Source organism: Marmota monax, unplaced genomic scaffold (genome assembly GCF_021218885.2).
Source record: "Marmota monax isolate L192 unplaced genomic scaffold, Marmota_monax_Labrador192_F-V1.1 WCK01_AAM20220418_F8-fsc00018, whole genome shotgun sequence".
In the NCBI taxonomy this organism is placed as follows: Eukaryota; Metazoa; Chordata; class Mammalia; order Rodentia; family Sciuridae; genus Marmota; species Marmota monax.
Genome location: NW_026692201.1, coordinates 9090184 through 9111226, shown reverse-complemented (window position 1 = coordinate 9111226; position 21043 = coordinate 9090184). Strand labels below are relative to the sequence as shown.

General features: G+C 33.3%; 1 protein-coding gene across 15 annotated transcripts in view; it reads left to right on the top strand.

Moving 5' to 3' along the window:
- The window catches only part of Ssbp2 (single stranded DNA binding protein 2), a 322386-nt gene extending 304538 nt beyond the window's left edge, over positions 1 to 17848 (top strand). For 14 of the 15 annotated variants that reach the window (XM_046428021.2, XM_046428005.2, XM_046427996.2 and 11 more), the window contains 3 exons: positions 2521 to 2549; positions 9440 to 9538; positions 17247 to 17848. In XM_046428021.2, coding sequence (XP_046283977.1) covers positions 2521 to 2549; positions 9440 to 9538; positions 17247 to 17276 — 158 coding nt within the window. In that variant the 3' untranslated portion in view covers positions 17277 to 17848. The remainder of the gene's footprint in view (positions 1 to 2520; positions 2550 to 9439; positions 9539 to 17246) is intronic. The other variant, XM_046428015.2, reaches the window with a different exon arrangement.
- Positions 17849 to 21043: the final 3195 nt, after the last annotated feature.

Genomic DNA, 21043 nt, shown 5'->3' with positions numbered 1-21043 from the left:
CGAAATCACTTGAAAACAAGAAATGTAAGAGTTGCTCTTCCCTTGCTCATATTCTTAGACATTTACTTTAATCTGTGAAAATCTAAGTGGTTTATGACAAAGGAAATATTGCTGCTTTGAGCATTTATCATGCATGCCTCACTCAGAGGACTACATTGTCCTCCCAACTGGTTTCTTTCTCTCCAGTAGTCTGTGGACACAGTCTCAGAAGAATTTCAGTTCTCTGCAAGAATTTCTTAATTTTGTTTTTATATTTTATGTTTGTCTCCCTTTAAAAATAAAATTGGTAATCACATTCCGGATAATCTGAATGGTTCCCTTGTAAGACAACACTGCTTACGTTGTCTTCATTACAAAGCTAATTTCAAGTATGTAACTGAAAGATGAAAACATGCTTCATATATGATGCCTTCTTACCAAATGAAGCCAAATATCCACAAGGTGAATAAAAATTTTTACATAGTGAGAAGTAGAGATGAATGGTACAAAGTTGACTAGATTGCACAACACATTATAATTGTAGGCAAGACAAATACAAAACCAAAAGAAAAATGTATCTTATGTCTGTCTATATTTAAGTGACATAATCATAGACTAATTTAAAAGTCGACATTGGAAGTTAGAGACTGTAATAATTTTTTTTTCTTTTAGAAAGGGTCTTTTATGAGTTGGGATATAGCTCAGTCGGTAGAGTGCTTGCTTTGTATGCACAAGGCCCTGGTTTCAATCTCCAACACCACAAAAGGGGGGGGGGGTCTTTTATTTAAACTGGACAAACTATACCTTTGAGCCATTTAAGCTAGCTACAGATTTTACTCCCTCACCCCAAGGTTAGGAAATGCTTTCCTGTGATACTTGAAAGACTATGTAACTTCAGAAATTATTTGCAAATTGCAACAAGTTGATAGGATTCATGCTAATTTTGCCTCGATTCCAAAGTCACACTTTGTTCTATTATTATTTTTAACATGCACTATGTAATTTCAGTAGCTACTAACTATGTGTGACTATTTAATATGAAGTTAAATAAAATTTAAAATTCATTCATTCAGTTACACTGCCACATACAATGTGCACAACAGACACAGTAATAGCTAATGGCTTCCATAATGGATGTCACACAGAAATGTTTTCATCATCACACCAAGTTCTGTTGGACAGCATTATTTACACCCCCCACCCTGGATTGGGCCCATGGATACTCTACCACCTAAGTACATCTCCAGCCCTCTCTTTTTATTTTTATTTTGAGACAAGATGTCGGCAAGTTGTAGCTAGGCTGGCCTCCAACTTGCAGTCCTCCTGCCTCAGTCTCCCAAGAGCCTGGGATTAAAGGTGCATACCACCATACCCAGCTAGACAATGCTATTCCAGAATTTTGTTTTCCAATTTATTTCAAAACAATTCACTTTTCAATCTTTTTACTTGTAGAACTAGTCACAAAAAAAAATGACACTTGGTCATAGAATACTCAGTTATACTATTCGCTGGAATAAAATTTTCAAAAGAGTTTTATATATACTTGGCAACTGGTTCATTACTTTCTATAATGAACACTATTTTACATATTTGCATATATATATGATTGCATGTATTCAATATAAAATATGTAGCAATTTGTTATGCCTGTTTATTTACAATAATGTTAAGCTCTACTTGTGAAGCTGATTAAATGCCATACTATTAAAATGTTATAATATTTTTATTCCATGAAAATAAAATAGTTCAGAATAAAACTAAATTTTGGCAAAGATCTAATTGTTGTTTGTTACTTAATGAGTGATTCCATTTCTTATGTAAGAATCAATATTATTATTCATTTCTCTCAGAATCAAAATTAAAATGCACTAATATATTTTCAAATACAATATTTTAAGTTTTGACCGTGAGTGTTGATTGCTGTCAATTTTAAAACATTTATTAGGAATACTTTTTTGTTATTGTAATAAAATATGGTTCAAAAACAATTTTGTTTCAGAAAACATATATAGAGGTGTGTGTGTGCATACACACATATATAATGTATTTTTTAAAAAGTTTTAAACTAGGTAAAAATCATATATACATATATACATATTTAGTTTAAAAAAATTCTATTTATTTAAAAAAATTTTTTTTACATTGCCAGAGAACAAAACCAGGGCCTCACACATACTAGGCAAGTACATCATTCCCCCTCTTTGTTAAAAATTATTTTGATTTTGAGACAGGGTCTCACTAAATTGCCCAGACTAGCCTCAAACTTATATTCTTCTGTCTCAACCTCCTAAGTAGCTGGGATTGCAGGTGTGTGCCGCTGTGCCCAATATGAATAAGATACATAAATGATCTCTCTAGTGTTGTATTTTCAGGAATCTATGATAGGGATTTTATTTATTCTGCAATAAAGATATAGATGATAGGGAACTAGAGGTAGAGTTTCTTATATTTGTCATCATATTGCTGATACACCTTATAGTAGTGTTTAATTTATAAATGATCTCTTACATAATAATACTTTCTTTTTATATTTTTCTTCAGGCTCAGGAGATATGGACAGTATTTCCAAGGTGAGTACTATGCATTCTGTGTTGTTTTTATCTGAATTTTATTCCCCATAGAAGTCAAAGATTATTAGAGTAACTGAATTTTGTTCCTAAACAAAAGTTTAAAAATAGAAGTCCCAGGTGTGATTAATTGGCAGTTAAAAATATGAATTTATATAATTTGTGGGAAGAGGTAAAATGAGTCTTTTAGACATGTTTCTAAAACGACTAAGATTCATATATAAGGCATATTATACAGGATTAACTTACACTCAGTAATAACCAATTTAATCACAATATGATGTTACTTATTTATAAAGTAAACTGACAGTGTTTAGATAATATTTTGATGATGTAAAGGTGTTTAAAGCAATATGTTTGTCCTTTTGGGGGCTAGCAGAGTCAAAACAATACTCTGAAAGCTCATTATTGGCCTGTGAGAAATCAATTCAAAATACTTGAAAAGGTGGCTATACATGTTAGAAGGCCATTGCCTTTGTACACTCAGTTGCTTTTTCAAACCCTCATTGGGCAATGTTGATATATGCAATCATTATTTTTGTCCCCCAAATAGAATAAGAAAGTAATTAGAGGAAAATTGTATTACTACAAGTAGGAAAGTGTATGTGTCTGCATTTTTCTTCCTTCAATAGTCTGAGGATCTAAATTAATCCTTTACTAAAATGCCTTAATTTTTTTTGAATAATAATGCCTAAATACTTTTTAGGTCATGATGAATTTAAAATAGCTCTCTGAGTCAAATATATTTAGAATGCTTGATAAGAACTAATTATTGCTAGAACTAGAATGACTTGCTTAGAAGTCTGCTTTTATCAGTAAATAGAAAAATTCATTAAAGGGTGACTTTGCTTTTAATTCTATTCCTAATTTATATTCATGTGTATTAATATAAAATTTCCAGTGCCAAGGAACATAAAATAAGATTGATCTACAAAACATTTTGAATTAAGACTTCATCCTCAAAAATATTTTAAATTGTAATCTTGACATTGTACCTGTACTATTTGGCTACTTGGCCTCACAAGCTCTATAAGCACAATGGGTGTCTGTGTTTAGGAACAATCCAAAAGGTCTTTAAAAAAATAGATAAATATTTGAAATGTATACTAGCTTATCTCTGTGGGAAATAGTATTCATAAAGCCTGTTTTCAAATAAGATTCCCTGTATAATTTTATTAGTGCCTTCTTTCTGCGAGGCGCCTTTGCAAGTGAAGTGACCATAAGCATATTAGGCTATCTCAGGTAATTCTAACCACTGAGTTAGCTGAATTGTTTTCTTTATGGTGAAATTTCTAATGTCATATTTAAGAAGCAATTATCTAGAGAGAGAGAGAGAGAGCAAGAGAATTTTTAATATTTATTTTTTTAGTTTTCGGCGGACACAACATCTTTCTTTGTATGTGGTGCTGAGGATCGATCCCAGGCCACACGCATGCCAAGCGAGTGCACTACCGCTTGAGCCACATCCCCAGCCCCTAGAGATACTCTTAATTATACAAAATTAGCATCACCCAGATTGCTATGGGTCATATTCCTAAAATTTCCACTAACAACCCTACACTTTTACATTAGGTAAATATAAATAAAATTCTATATGGAAAGTACTTTATAATTTATAAAGCACTTTAAAATTTTACATAACATCATAATGATGAATTAAATGCTATTTAATCTGCCCTCATATGTCAGATCTATTACCACCCCTTCTGTGCTTATTTTGCCATTCCTATTCCTAGATACAAGGTTTTTCCACTATATTGTGCCCATTGCGATTAAGATTCCCTTGTCTAATGATATATTGTTTATACTCCCATCACTGATTGGCCCTCCATTATGTACTTTTCTGTACTGGTGTTGCCTTGTGCACTCTGGGGAGACATAGACATAAAAGTCTTCTTCAAACACAAACATGGTTTCTGTCCTCAAGTGGTTTATACTTAGGCAAGAGTTCTTTCATTCAATAAATGTTAAAGCACCAAGGCATTCTGCTGGGCTATAAAAATCCAAAGCTAACCAAGATATGGTCTCTGCTCTCAAGAAGCTCAGTGTAACTGGAGCGATCAAATAGGATTGGGAAAAACTTTTACCAAGTGGAGTTCATACGTACTTAACATTAGAATTTCCCGTCAAACAGAAAATATGTCACTTATGAATATTCTGGAAATGACTAGTTATTTGCATCTGCCTTCAAATGAATTCCTGAGCAACTCATTTCTGCACTGCCCTTACTCTAGGTTCACTGGCTATGGGCACTGAGCTGGCTGTCTCAGGGTAATAGTACCACAAGTGTCTGTGGCACTCTAGTCACTTTTGTCTCAGGAGCAGCATCATGCATACTGTATACTCCCCACTGCCAATCATTTTTATCTCTACTTCTGTCCACTCACAGCCTAATTTTTTTCAGTCTTTTACTATGAAGTATGAACAATCATTAACTCCACTTTGCCCATCTTTCTTTTTTTTCTAACACATATACATCTATGCTAAGAAGCTTTCTCTTTCCTTTCCTTTTTTCCTGGTTTCATTGATTTACACCCTATTCTTTTCCTAGTCTCTATTACTTGTGACTCAGAAGATAATCTCAATTATTAATGCCTAGTAATTTTGTTCAAAATTCCTCTCAGTTAATTCTCCAGTTAAATCGGCATTTTGTGAAGCACCAGTATTGATTTTTAAAAAAACTCTTACTTCCTTTTAAAACATTGCTTGTATTATTACTTTAGTTCGTTTTTTTCTAGTTTTTAAATTGTATATGTTCTATTTTATCTGTTTTATATGTGAGATAAATTAAAAGTACCAAATAAAAACTGGCTCTACTACTTCCATGTGGTGGGACTGTGTTACTTAATCTCTCCCAGTTTAGTTTCCTTACCTATAAAATAAAGTTTATAGTTAATTCCCTAAGTGTATCATAAAATTGTCAAGGATCAAGTGTGAACATATGCTAAGGGCTATGAAGTATATGGACATGAAATATCTTTCTTCTTAATAGTTAATACATTGCTTTTTGGGAAAGGCTAGAAACAGTCACTGTCAATTGCAGGTTGACAACACTGTTTCAGTGTCAGAATGAATTCAAAGCTTTACATGAAGAGTTTCAAATTATTTCTCAGTTGAATATTTCCTACAAAATCCATATAAATATTTCTCAGAAATGCAGAATTAGTTTTAAATTTAGAAGTCTTTTTAAAATGAAATGTGAAACTCCTTTGATCCCTTCTGCAACTGAAAAATCATCCATTTAATCAATTGAAGGAAAGTATGTTCCTTTGGTGATGTTTTAGGGATTGGGGTGGAGATAAGCATGTGATTTGTTTTCTTAGAAGGAAAGCATCTACAGATCTGTGGCTCACATTAAGCTACTTCACATTTATATTTTTGAGTTTAAAGAAAAAAAATTCTATGAAAAGGAAAGATCTGATCATATCATGTTTAATAAATGTTTAAAGTAGTCTTTTGAACCTGTAGTTTTCTGACCTCAAGAACCTTAGTTTGATTTAGAGAGAACACATGAGAACATGGGCTTGGATGAAGGATTTTCAGCATCATCTATGGGGTGCTGGCCCCAGTTCTAGCTCAGTTGTACCCACTGGGAAAACAGGTTGTTTGTCCTTTGAGGGGCTAGCAGAGTCAAAACAACACTCTGAAAGCTCATTATTGACCTGTGAGAAATCAATTGAAAATCGACTTCCCAAGACCTTAATGTCAATATTATTTTATTCTAATTAAAGACATAGCCAAAGTTTCTGTAAAAATCTACATTTGACTTGAAAAAAAAAGTTTTAAAGAGTTTGAAAGGGTTTAGAACAATTTTTGAGGATGGAAGAAGGGACAATAACTTATTTAAAAAGGATATGAAAAAACACTGCAAGGTAAATTTAGAGATCAGAAAGTCTAAGATAAAATGGTAGCCAAAATGTGTGTGTGGTATATTACTTATGCAAATCATGCACATATATACATTTCTATATGACATCATAGCTTATGTAAGAGAAAAGCTCCAGAGTAAAGAAAGGGTAAATGAGAATGTGATAAAATTTTTTGAAGATGGAATCAGTAAATCCTAACTATATTTTCTCAAGCTAAATTCAAGACTATGAGTACAAAATAAAGTACACATCAACTGAAGTAAGAAATTTAATTAATGCGAATATTGTAGTTAAAAGTAATCTTTACCTGTATTCTTTTGTGTTCCATATTCTCTAATTATATTATCAAGTGATTGTACTGCCTTCCTGACCAACCTAATTCCTTTTGTGCATGACATCCTTACCTTGATTATGAACTCCACTGGAGACACAAATACGGCCACAGTTAGATGACGTGGGCACACAGTTTATTACCACCAGTCTTGGGCTGGGTTTCAGTACCACTGTCTTAACTCTTCCTCAGATGCCAATTGTGAGTGTGCTCTTGAGCCTCTCTCTTCATCAGGTTACTCAGTGATCATGGACAGCACAGTTTTCTTAAGACTCCCCATTGAGAAGCTTTTGTTGCTTTCACAACATTTTGCAAAGATCACTTCAGGTCAAAACAAAACAAAACAAAATATTTTGTCCTTATTTCTTCAATGTTTTTCAAATATGGTCCAATGGGCTGAATAGGAATACATTTCAGAAATTATATTACCTTAGTTTTATAGGCCCTTTCATTCTTCCTCTCAACATCCTTATGTATCATCCCTCTCCCCTTTCCAAAATAAAAGAGTGTAAGTCTGAGTCATCTGAAGAGAGCCTGGAAAACAGGAGTAGTAACCCTGGAAGTATTTTGGAAGTATTTAACTATTAAAAATGTAATATTACTTTCAAATTCTAAATATTTAAAAATCAGCACTTTGACTCAGGAATCATAATTGCAGTTAGCTAAATTTCAAATTATAAATGAAGAAATGATGTGTGGCAAAAAGACAGCAGAGACCTGAAGCACCCCAACTGATCAGGGTTGCACTGATCCCCTTAGATCACCTAATGTGCTGCTGGAAGTCTGATGTCACACAAGACTTGAGACTGCTCATTTTATACATTTATTTGACAATGTGTATAAGTATACAACTTCCAGGTGCATCCTTAAATTTTCTCATATGTTTGTTAGATTATTTTTATTCTAATATTAGCAATTTCTCTATTATGTACAAAATGACAGAAATCTATCAACTGAACTATGGTACATGTATGAAGACACGAAGGATATGACTCTACTTTGTGTACAGCCAGAGATATGAGAAATTGTGCTCTATGTGTGTAATATGAATTGTAATGCATTCTGTTGTCATATATAACAAATTGTAATTCTCAAAAAATGACAGAAATCTATGTGTTTGCCAAAAAAGATAGATTTGGGGTAAATCTTACAATACTTATATGAGTCTAGTTTCCTTTTTGAGCTAAGTCAACATATTTCTGTTTTCAAAGTAAATGTACTATTTGATTAATAACTAATGGATTCTAAAGTAATATACTTAGTTAAATTTTACTTAAATTTTTTAAATTACCCACATTGATTTCAAAGTACAGTTAACTTTATATATGCTTGTATAAGTAACATTTTCAGAAAAAAATTGTCAAAAAACAAAAATAGAACTTTTTTATGCTATGAAAGTATGGTTGCCAAGCCCTTGGGGTTCGTTGGTATATAGAACTCCTATGGACTTCAGAGGATCCTTGTTCTCAGATCCTCCCTGTGGGGTGCACAGCAAGACAAGATACAAGTTGTGTTTCCACCAGCTCATCTACCTGCCTCTGCTTTACAGTTTAACCATATTCTTAAAAAGCACTTGTTCTTCTGGGAATAACTCATTCATGAAATTTTAATGTTTGCAATATACCTTGTTTTAGTTAAATCAAATCCTCTGAGCAATTTTCTTTAAAAAATATAAAAACTTATTCCAAAACAGAATATATAATGGCAGTGGCCTAAGGAAAAAAATCTAAAATTGTTTTTTCATTTGAAATAGCAATGAAAATGTTTAACACTGAAGTTTTTTTTAATAAGTTAATAAATTGCACCTTGGAAAGAGTCCCGTGGGTCATAGTTGTAATAACAAATAAACATGATTTATATGCCGTTGCCATTCTGTATTTCCCATTGATGTGGAGTATCAGATATTCCTGCGTAGCTCAAATTACATAATAATAACAACACTAACAAATTTAAATAGAATATGAAGCAGTGCACTGCTAACTTCATGTTTGATTAGATTGCTAATAGCAGCCATTTTATCTTAGAAGGAAGTTTCAAAGTAAATCTACTTTTAAACTAGTAAGAGGAAAAAAAAACTCTAAAGCAATTTACTTTTCAGCCTTCTTTTTCTCTGAAGACACACAATTAATTCTCAAGTCTTACGATATTTCTTGTTTTTAACTACTGTTCTTAACTATCTTCCTTGCTTCCTTATGGTTTGTATAACAAAGAGTTGAATAGTATCTATAAACTGCATATAGAATTAAAGGGATGTGTTTATTACAGCAGTAACCTTTCAAAGTTTGATTAATGAAATTGCTTAGGGAATTGTCATTCCATCATGCTTATCTGTGAGGGTTCTGTTTTCACTGTGCCCCTGTTGGGAAATTTTTTTAAACTCTGCGGAGTTCTAGGAGCTCTATAAACTGAGGATGGGAAGTTGAATAAATATTGATTCTAAGGCTAAGAAAATAGCTATTGTAGGTTATTTGGGGTATTTTTTTGGTTTGTTTTTAAATTTTCATTTGGGAGAGTATTAGTACTTGCCAAGGTACAAAGAATGAACTAGAATACGTGGTAGAAGTCTAAGATTAAAATTATAAGTCTGCTTTGTCCTTAGAGATGCTGCTGTAGATTCAGTTTTTGAAACAGTACAATGCAAGAGGGAAATTAAAATCTTCAACAATGCCTTGTTTTCTAAATCTTGTTTACAGAATTCTCCCAATAATATGAGCCTGAGTAATCAACCGGGCACTCCAAGGGATGATGGTGAAATGGGGGGAAATTTCTTAAATCCTTTTCAGAGTGAGAGTGTAAGTATTCCCTTGACTATATTATTATATACAGATTTTATTTCTGAAGCTCTTCTATTACAATAAATGCATAAAATCATTATTATTTCTGTTTGTCTAGAGTTCAATAGGTTGATCTTTAAAAAGTTACAGGAAACTTTAAAGTAAAATTTCTTTAAAATTTTTTAAATAAACTTCTCTTATATTCCTATTCTATCTACATAGTTACAAAACCATAATACTAATTTTCTCATAGAGAACACTTACTACGAATAATGAAAATGGAAACAGGTTGTTTATTTGATGTGTCTTACAACTTTAAATGTTACTAAAATGTTTGCTAAAAAAAATAAATCTATTCTCAGGGCTGTCCTTAAAGTTGTGAAAATAATCTATCAGTGTTTTGGAGGCCATATTGGTGGTCTGTTAACCTGAACTGGATACTTACATCAATCTTTGAGTGTGATTACATTGTTAAACAAAAGGAGTATCCTTCCATATCTCCATAGAAGTGGACAGAACCAAAAAGTGATGTAATCAAAATCATTTGTTCATTTAACAGACAATTTCTGATCACTTACCATGTGCCAAGGCAATATGCTAGGTACTAGAACGAGACAAGATGGTGCTTTTTCTTAAGGAGTTTTAAACCATTATTTCAAGCTGGATGCCATGGCACATATCTGTAACGCCAGCTACTCTGGAGGCTGATGCAGGAGAGTTTGAGGCCAACCTGGGCAACCTAGTGAAACCCTATCCAAAAACAAATCAATAAACAAACAAAACAAAGCCAACTTTCCCATTATATGTGGACTGGGAATGTACCTCACTGGTAAAGTACTTGCCTAGCACATGTAAGACACTAGGTTTAATCCCCAATAACGAAAATAAAAAAAGAGAAAAACCATTTCCAGGGTTTTTTTTTTGTTTTTTTTTAAATACAGCTTGCCAAACCCCTCCCTAGGCTTAGTGAATCAGAATTTCCAAGAGTGAGTTGCAGTATACTATAATGAAAACTCTTTGTTGGTGATGCTAATATGTATTCTCTGAAAAGAATCATGAAATTGGTATATAGTATAAAAGATTTCAAAACCTAAATGAATTTCGTCTTTATATGATCCATTACCCCACATATGCATTACTATCATTAAAATTTATTATGGAGGTCCTGCCAACTATAGTCAGAATGAGAAGAGACAGCTACCCCCATTTTGCCCAATTTAGCCTTTACCAGAGGTAATACCATAAGAACTTGAAGTGGTGGCTAATAGCATCTCTACTTTTGCACAGACTGGTTGCTTCCCCACAAGGAAACTAAGATTTAGGTTCTGTAGATTCTTTTACTTCTTGGCCTTAAACTATAGCCTCTCATGGGACAAGACTTCCCTGCTTTGGGGTTTTATTTCTGTTAAAATTAGAAAAGAGTGCTGATTTTTAGTTTGTTTTACTTACAGGACATATGTAATTAGTGAGAACAAAGAAGGTGTATATATATATATATATATAAATATATATAAATTCATATAAAGAAATCAAAATCTTAGCTTTCCATGATGAGGATATAGAAAAAATATGAGAAACAGTTTAAGTCATAATGCCTCAGGATTATAGAAATTATTTTATAGGTCCTGGTTGTTTCACTGGTTTATTTCAGGACTGTGAATAAATGAGTCATTTTCCTGTGTTCATTTTATCTAATTAAAGGCCTTTTCTTTCCTATTCTTTTAATTCTTCCTGCAGTAACATGGTATGATCTAATGAGGTATATGATATCAATGCAGTTGAAAATTTATTGAGCTTGCTAAATGGAAAGAACTAGGATAAAGATGAAGTCTTCTGAGATAAATATATATTCATCCTCAAATAATACAATCTAATAAGGAAAACAGATGTTTACATGTAACACACTATTCATAAGAGCTAAGAAATGGAGTTCATTGACTGATGATTAGACAATGAAAATGTGGTACATACATGTAATGGAACACTATTCAGTCATAAAAATGAATGGAATTCTCTGATTTGTGACATGGATGGTCCTGGAGGATATTATGTAAAGTAAAAGAAGACAGATACAGAAAGACAAATCAGGCATGATCTTGCCCAAATGTAAGAATCTAAAAAAGTTGATCTCATAGAACTTGAGAATAGAATATTGATTACCAAAAGCTGAGGAGAATATGCGGAAAGACTGAGTTACAGTTAGAAGTGAGTTCTGTTGTACTACTGCATAGTAGAGTGACTATAGGTAATAAAAATGCACTATGTATTTCCAAAAAAAAAAAAAAAACTTGAAGGAAGAACATTTAATGTCTTTCTCACAGAGAAGTGCAGTATTTGAGAAGATGGATTTATTTATCCAGATTTGAACATTATACAATGCACACATGTATCAAAAATCTTATAGTGGGGCTGGGGTTGTGGCTCAGTAGTAGAGTGCTTGTATAGCATGTGTGAGGCACTAGGTTTGATTCTTAGTACAACTTTAAAAAATAAAGATATCATGTCAATCTACAGCTAAAAATATTTTTAAAAGTCATATAGTACTCCATAAATATATATAGTTTTATATATCCATTTAAAAAGTAAAATTTTAAAAATAAGTGTGGTAAGTAGACATAAGCGAGGTGTTTTAAATGTAAATAAATAAAATAGATTAATTCGGGGTTGAAAAAAAAACTGTAAAAAGATTCCACATGGCTTTAACTTTATGGGCAGAAACAAGAGGAGCCCTTCTCTCTCCTTCCTTCCCATATTTGTCACTGATGAATGCTCCTCTGTTTAACAGTCAGAAGAGGAGTACCAATTCAAAATTGGCATCAGAAAACTCTTCATGAGAAGCAGAGAATCAAATAGGACTTAAAGAATTTCTTTATACACCACCCTTGCCCTTTAATCCAACCGAGACTATGTTCCCTGTAAAGCCACAGATTGTTGTAAATCTGCATTTAGAAAGGACAGCAGCTGAAGCAGGTCTTCCCCCATCCCAGACCCTGGCCCAGCCTCACAGCCCCTGAACCCAAGAAGGTTCAATGTCTCCAACAGAAAGGTCCCAAAGGAAAAAATATTTGGATGGTGGATCAAGACACTCTACCACACCCTGGAGGGTAGCACAACCAGAAAGCAGATCCACGCAGCAGTTCCCTCCTTTTGTCTGTCTGCTTTTAATGGATGGTGTCCCTTCTGTGGCTTTCTTTATCACATTACCACATGTTTTTGCTTAGACTTTTGTTTTTTTGTTTTTTTGTTTTTTGTAAGATCAAGCAGAAGAGAGGAGAGAGGAAGAAAAACAAAAAGTAATTTAGTGCTGGCAAATGTAAGGGTTTAAGGAAGTAAATAACTAGTTATCTCCCATAAGTTGTTTTTATTATAATCAAGGAAAATACTGTTAATAAATGCAAAAAGAAAATATTTCCAAAAAAGTGAATATGAAAATTCTAGTCTTTTTAATGCACATAATCCTAAAAGCACATTTTTTTTTAGCAGTCTGCCTTTTGAAGACTTGAGACATTTTACTCTGACCACAAAAGAGACTTGGTAAGGGAGCAATTGAGTGCTTATTATAGATGAGGTATTATCCTAGTCATTTCATACATGCTACTTCATTTAATAATATAAAAACAAAAATTTCCAGTGGAAGTCATAAACCTCTCAGTGCCAACATACTTGACAGAGCAAAATGAGAATCAAAAAATATTTCACTATTCAGCCTTTTTTTTTTTTAATTACAAACAAGGTTCTTATTTCAAGAAGCAAAGATGCCCCCTAGTGTTCAAACTGCAAAGTGTTGGGTTTTGAAGGTACAGAATATGACAAGCTTAATTTTAAAAAGTTTTTCATGATTTCCAAGTGGAGAAAGCAATAAATAGGTCTACTCTTCTGAATTAATTAATAAAAATATTTCCTTGTGCATCAGTTCAGGACACATGATATTAAACCCTAGTATTGAATAGAAATTATAAACAAAGTGGTTGATCATCTCCTACTGCACATACTCCCCTTTGTCTGTTTCTGTTACTGTGCAGAAATCCCAACAACTCAAATTTTTGATGTAGTCATATAACCTCTAAATTTATTTTGCTTTATTTTATATGAGAATTACAGAACTATTCTTTATTTATCATTAATAAAATATTATATAGAAACTAAGACACAGGAATGTAGTAAGATCTAATGTGAGATCTTGAAATACATAAACAGAAATGTATTGACATTGCTCAAAGATTTAGTGAATATCTCTGATAGATGCAATGATACATGAACTAGGTATATAACAATGAAAATATCACAAGTTCATGCCAAAGAATACCATTTAAAAATATAGTTCAGGTAAAATAAGTTGATATATGCTAAAAATGATATCTTTAGGTTTTAATCTTTGCTAAATAAAATGGTAATGTTGTTCACAGCTTTGTAAGAACCATTTTATCCTCTGTGGAGAAGAATACTCAGAATATTTTGAAACAGGGCAACCTGATATCACAGCATTTTGATACAGACATTACAATTTGCCATCACATATTGATGCAGCAATACAATAGAAACACTGAAGTTTGGCCACAGTATAGTATACCATGAATATTTTATGTCTCTAAATATGATATCCCATTTAACACCTACTCTTCCTTTTCTTCTGGAAAAACATTAGCCACTTCTCTAGTACCTTGAAGAATAGCAATCAATAGAAAAACTCTTTTTTGCTTTCATATTCTGTAAGTTTTCCTAGAAATTTTGTGATTTCCCCTTAATTTCATTTAGTTGAAACAGTTTCAATAAAGGCAGTTAAAAGATGAGCGGTCTACAGCCTTAGGAGGACAAATAGCACATTGTTTATGTAGACACTCAGCCATAAAAGCAAATACAATTAGCTTACTTACTGTGTCAAATACAATTAGCACAACATTTCTATAGTTATTCATACTACTCAAAAAATATACTTTATTAGATGCTTGATAATTTTTCTGAGTGTTTTTTCTTGGAGCTAATGCTTTCATCCTTTCTGACTGAATGTGTTCCTTATTTTCTCTATGATATTATACTCCTTTTTTTTCAGTTTCCTCCCTGGGAAACCTATTTATTTTAATTTCCCAATGAATTAGTAACAAATTATCATTTTTCTATAAGATTTGCTAGAGATATTTGAAATATCACAGGTTGATAATGTTAAGAATTACTGGTGTTACAGGATGGTAGCAACTAGTAAAAAAAATACTTGATAACAGTGTATGTGCATGTGTGTAGCTTTACATATATACATCTCTTAACAAAATGTCTGTTAGGGTGAGGACTACTATATATTTTAAGAATATTTCCCAATGTTACATGATATACAAATGAACTGGAGTACTATGGTAAAAGGATTCAAGAACTTTTAAAATCCTGATTATTTAAATTCCTATGATTTATCCAGGAATTTTTAAAAGATGATTAACAAGTAAATTTTCCTTTGAGGTTCTTTCTGAAATGCTTTAGTAACTCACTGTTTTAACTGTTGGCATAGTATACTCAATAAACACTATATTTTAAAATAATTATCAGGGGCTGGGATTGTGGCTCAGCAGTGGAGCACTCGCCTAGCACATGCAAGGCCCTGGGTTTGATCCTCAGCACCACATAAAAATAAAGATATTGTGTTCACCTAAAACTAATTTTTTAAAAAAAATTCTCAGTGCCCATTTTGCCATATACTTTTGATTTTTTCTACTTCTAATAAAACCTTGATATCCATTTATTATTGTTTAATGCTTTCCCCTGAAAATAAACTACAAAATATAATTCTGTTAGTCAAAGGCTGTGGATAACTCATTGAAGCTCAAGTATACAATTTGTCTTGCAAGACTATGCTGGTACCTTGTAATGAAATGGGGTATATTCCCATTCCAGCATAGGGTCAGGTGAGCTCCATCAGCTGCCCTGTCTATGAATGTTTCCATGATTGGTTTGGTTTTGCTTTGCTTTGCTTTTTGCTACCATGATCGAGAATAAAGGGAGAGATGTTTGTCTATCCGACTGAATCTTTCTCTTCTCTGGCAGTATCCCCTTTTTATCACCCTATTATCCAACATTGGAGTGAATTGACTGTTTGACTTAGTTCTTTTACTGAAACAAAACTTTGGGCTATTAGATGATTAACAAGATGATTAAATTTTCCTTGTTGTGGCCCATGTTTGAAGGATTAACATTTCTCCCCCATGGCCCAGTGACCCTTTTCCCAGCCTCATTCTCCACCTTTACTCAGGAACAATGTGCTTTGTATTTGAGCCCTTGTGACTTTTGGTTCAGAAGTCTTCCACTTGAGCCATGATCACCTTTTGCCCTCCAGGGGAAATCCTTCCCTTGGTTCTCCTCATCTCAGTACACACCTCACACCTCTTTACTAGTTTCAACAACCCATCTATTCATTCCGTTCTCTGTCTGCCACCTTTCTAAAAAGTTGTATTCTCTCCCCAGGAGCCTCACTGTTCCTGGTTAAGCCCCAACAGCCCTGGACCAATCCCTTAGACTTTATTTGCCTCTTCATAAGGCACAACCATTAATTGCATGTTGAAAAGAATCACCTTTTGCCTAGGTCCTCACAGCTTTTCAATAAAGCACTTAAAATATTTCAGGGTCCACATTTACATTTTAATTTAGAAGCCTTTTTATCTAGAGACCATTACTATGTGAGATTAGATGGCTCTTCTCACAGTTCAGCCAATTTAGGGCTGTTTTTCAAAGTGATGGCCACTAGCTGCATGTAGATATTTAAATAAATGAAAATTAGATAACATTAAAATTTTTCATTTCTCAGTTGCACTGGCATCACTTCTTGTGCTCAGTAGCCACATGTGACCAGTGGTTTCTGTGTTGGAAGCACAGATTGTAAGACAGGTCTGTCACTGAAGGAAATTATCCTGAACAGTGCTGTTCTAGAACTTTTTTTTTTTTGTCACAGTCTGCTCCTCAATACCATGAAGGTAGATTGGCATAAAACAAAATAATTGCTCTTCTTCCTTTATAAATCATTTTTGAGGCCACTTTTTGCACATTTCTGAAAGCCTCATCTTGAATCCCTTGTCTGGGGAATCAGAGTGCCAAGTAAACGTAACAACTGTGACCCTATTGTCACTCAAATGATTGTGGATTGAGATTGGAGTCATATTAGGGGAAGAGGTTCATATGGTAAAGTCTAAAGCAGACTCTTAAAGGTATTTTAAATGTTTTAATGAAAACTTAGGACCAGCTGGGAGTTGGTTTGGCTTGGTTTATCTCCACTATTCACCTAGAATTAATGAGCACTTTCTAAGTATCCAATAAGATACATTGTTTAAGGACTTTATATTTATTTAATCTTCTCAGAACCCCTTGATAATATTATTAAATCCATTTTACAGGTGAGGAAACTAAAGTTGAGAGAGTTAAGTAACTCTCCAGTACACATTGCTAAATAGATAGCAAAGATAAGTCCTCATAATTATTTCATTATGATCCACCTTGGACTGGTTACTCAAGTTGTTACAGTTGCCAGCAAAACATAAATCTGTCTGGAAGGAGAAGGCTGAGGGACTGGATTATCAGCCTCCTGGGTCTGGGAGAGAATTGGATCAATTGCTTTGCAGAGGAAATAATAAAAATTTTAGAATTAAGTCTGTATAAAACTTTTTCTTTTTATGTCATATAGGGTAAAAATCTTAAGCATGAAAGAACATAAGAAAATTGCCATTAAATATGGATTCTTCTTTCTTTCTAGTACTCCCCTAGCATGACAATGAGTGTGTGATCCATTACCAAGTCTCCTTATGAAAACCACAGTGAGTCAGCCCTTCACAGAACTACTACGGAAGAAAATTATTCATCACAGTGTACAGTTAAACAAAGGAATCTCGGCCACACCAAACCAATCTTTTTATTTCCTGCTCTCTCCCCTATTTTGTGAAGAAAGCAGGTCCAAAAGTGATCCAAACAACTGTACGGAGCGGCACATCAGAATTGCCCTAAACTGAACTGCAAATAATTATCTGTGTATGTATATGTGTGGGAAAGAGAATGTATCGTATATGCGGATGTTATATGGACATATACGCATACATACATTGACCCACGGGACATTGTAAAATATTATCACATGACATCTTAAGTAGAAATAAGTAGGGACTTTTATTCCATCCTTTTTTTCACGTTTACATTTTAATTATTAAAAGTTGCTCCTGCCCCTTCCCTGAACTATTTTGTGCTGTGTATATCACTGCTTTATATAAGTTATTTTTTAAGGTGAACTCAGATGTTATGGTTTTGTAAATGTCTGCAATCATGGATAGGAATAAAATTGCTTATTTGAGAGCTTTCATTAAATCGTGTCTCATGCAAGTTATCCTGTGAATCCCAAAGTGTACTGTCTCAAGAAATGAAAGTGTGTCTTCATCCTATGTCAAATCAAACAATTTCTCAGTTACATTCAGTGAAAAGTATTTTTGTATTTTTTTATTTGAGAAAAACACTTCAAATCAACAAAAGCTTAACTGGGGCCTCACACAGTATATTTCTGCAATAACTGCTTTAAAGGGAGTTCTTGATCTGTTTGTCAAGATGTTAGATGATACAGAAATCATTAATTAGCTCAAATTACCTAGACCATAGCAATAAAGTGACAGGGGTTGTCATATTTTAGCAACATATATCTCCTTAACATGATAAAGCCCAGAAGTAATAATAAGACCATTTGCTTGGATTTGTCACTTCTCACCAGACATATTAGAGGTAAATTTTTTAAAACATACTAGTGTGAAATGGTATCTGGTTTTTATTCAGACTTCCTGTGAACATATCTACATAGACCTTGCAAGGAAACACATTGAAACGTTTGAGAATTTCAACTCAAGGAAGAAAAGAGCTATTAGGACAGCTGAGGACTTCTGGAACGCTACTTTTTTGAGCCTGCGTTTTGCTTGTTATCAGCAGAAGGGACTGGTATCAGTCACTTCTGCTGAACCTTCTCTCTAGCAGCAGAGCATCTGCTCTGTTTCCAGTACAGAGGTCTTCAATTCTGAAGCAGATCATCTGTAGTAACACTTTGCTTACAAAATGACCACAGTAACATTGATTGATGATTGATCAGTCAGTTACACTAATGAGAGATCAATCTGGCTATTGTCTTCAGTAGAATAAATATATATGTTGTAACTGACAGTTTAGCAAAGAATGAGGAAATGTTAAAAATGTTATGAAAGCATCTTGCTCTGTTACACTTTCCAGATCTTTCAACTTGTGTTTATTATACATGCAAGCACCAAATATTAATTTAAAAATATGAACTTGAACTCTGGATTTTAAAAGATAATTTGGTGATCCTTTGTGTTATAATCATGACACAAATAACCACTGATAAACACCAACTGTATACACAAACTCCACAGACTTTGAAAAGTATCATTTAACCTCCCTTTTAAGGAGTCTTCTCTTTTCTGTAGGCTTGTGGTCTCTAAGTAAAAAATTGGCAGTATATTTGTTAGTTTTTGATCCCAGATAATTTATTTCTCTTGCGTTCATAGAGATTGGTTTCTTCTGAAAATAAAGATTTTTGCCTGTACATGTCAGGGGTGCTGGTCAGAACTGTGGAGGAGGAAAAAAAGCAGAATTAAATTTATGTTACAGATTTAAGCTATAATTAAATGAATCCCAATTAATTACACAGTAGCCAGTGTCAGGTGTCAAGACTGCTCCCTGGAGAGCAGCCCCACGCTCTCAAACTGCAGAAACCTGAATGAACAATTCAGACCAAAAAGTCCTTACCTCAAACCCAGGTAACCTGAAAATGACACTGTACAGACATCCATATTACCAAGAATAATTGTAAGTTTTACTTTATGTGAAAATTGTACAAAAATTGACAGTCCTAAGCTTAAACTTACAGTGCTAGAATTCTTAAACATTTTGTTTACTCTCTTCTCCATTATCACTGATCTTGGATTTCTTTTATTTGCCTTCTGAGAAGGTACTGTTTCTTATCATAAAGAATTAGGAACCTGATTTTACTTGCCCTTATTTTGTGGGTATTCCTAGAATATGAACAGCATCATGAGCTCCATTATTTCTAACCTGTTTGATCAAAAAGGTAAAATGTGATTTTCATTTATTTCCAAGATATAGCAACCAATTTGTTATAAATATTTGTTTCATTTTCTTTCTTGGAACCCAGATTAAAAATAGCTATTTCAGATTTTAAGTTTCTGAAATAGTTGAAATATTATTTTTGAGGAGAAATTGTATTTTAAGAAAACCAAAATATAAAAATGCTTCATTTTTATATCCAAATTATTTTCTCATGTATTGAGTGGAGGATAGTGTCTGTATATTAATTTTTTTAGGTTTTAAATCATTTAAACCTTATTATTTTTCTTATAATAAGAACGTTTAGCCTTTTTCTCTTATGTTTTCCATCTCCATCAAAGCACTTGTGTTGCTGTTGATATGCACTACCTGTTTGTAGGATTATTTTTACACATTTCACCTCACAGTAATTATATCAGCAATTCTTGCCTACATTAAACTTGTAATACACATGTAAAGTGTGAAAATAAGTAGTTGGTGAAAACATTAATTCTTATTACTCTGCTTTATATTCTGCCCCACTCCAGTTGATAATGCATGTCATTCTTTTCAAGTTATGTATAATTCTTAACCAGCTATCTCTTAAATTGCCCATGGGAACAAAGACTATGGGGTGCCATTGACCTGGTATGACTCTGTATTCAATCGGTGAATCCAGCTCTCCTTTAAAAATGTGCCAATTTGGACTCTGTTGCTGATGAATAGGAATTTTATAGCCAAGAATATGAGGTTAAGATTTCTCTATTGCCAAAAGATTCACAAGTCAATCCTGTTCCCCTACCAGGAAAAGTGCCCAAACTCCTTTCCCTCTAGGAATAAAATAGAGAAAACTTCTATTTTTATGATTCTCTAAGATATTTCATAGGGTCATTCAGTTAATACTCTAGTTTAAAAGACAGCATGTGAAAATAAATAAGTTCAATTTGGGGGATGAGGAAGCTGCCCATCTACCTGCACTTTTTCATCATGTCATTCTGGGGTGTGCAAAAAAGCATTCAAAACAGTCCCTCACCAGGGGCATTCCCCTACAATCCTTAATTCCCTAAAGTCTTACTGGCTCTACCCATGGCTTTGTCCATTATTCCCTCCCAGTCCCTGAAACCTCCAGTAGAGATAAGATACAGACGAACATTTTTACTTTCTCATCCCTACGATTTTCATCTCCATATAGTATTAATAGTAGTTTTCCCAGGAGAAATAATTGGAATTTTCATTTCTTGATTATCACTTAATTACAAACAGTGCCACAAATCATAGCTTCTTGACATTGGAATGCATTATTGTATTTTGACACTAGTTATCCCTTTTTTATGTTTTATGCACTGATTCTCTTTCCTTGAAAACACCAGTTGATACAAATAGCCTGTGAATGATAATGTAGTGAGGAGAAGTCTAACATGGGGGAAGAGTTGTCAAATATTTTCCAAAAAGCAAATTAAT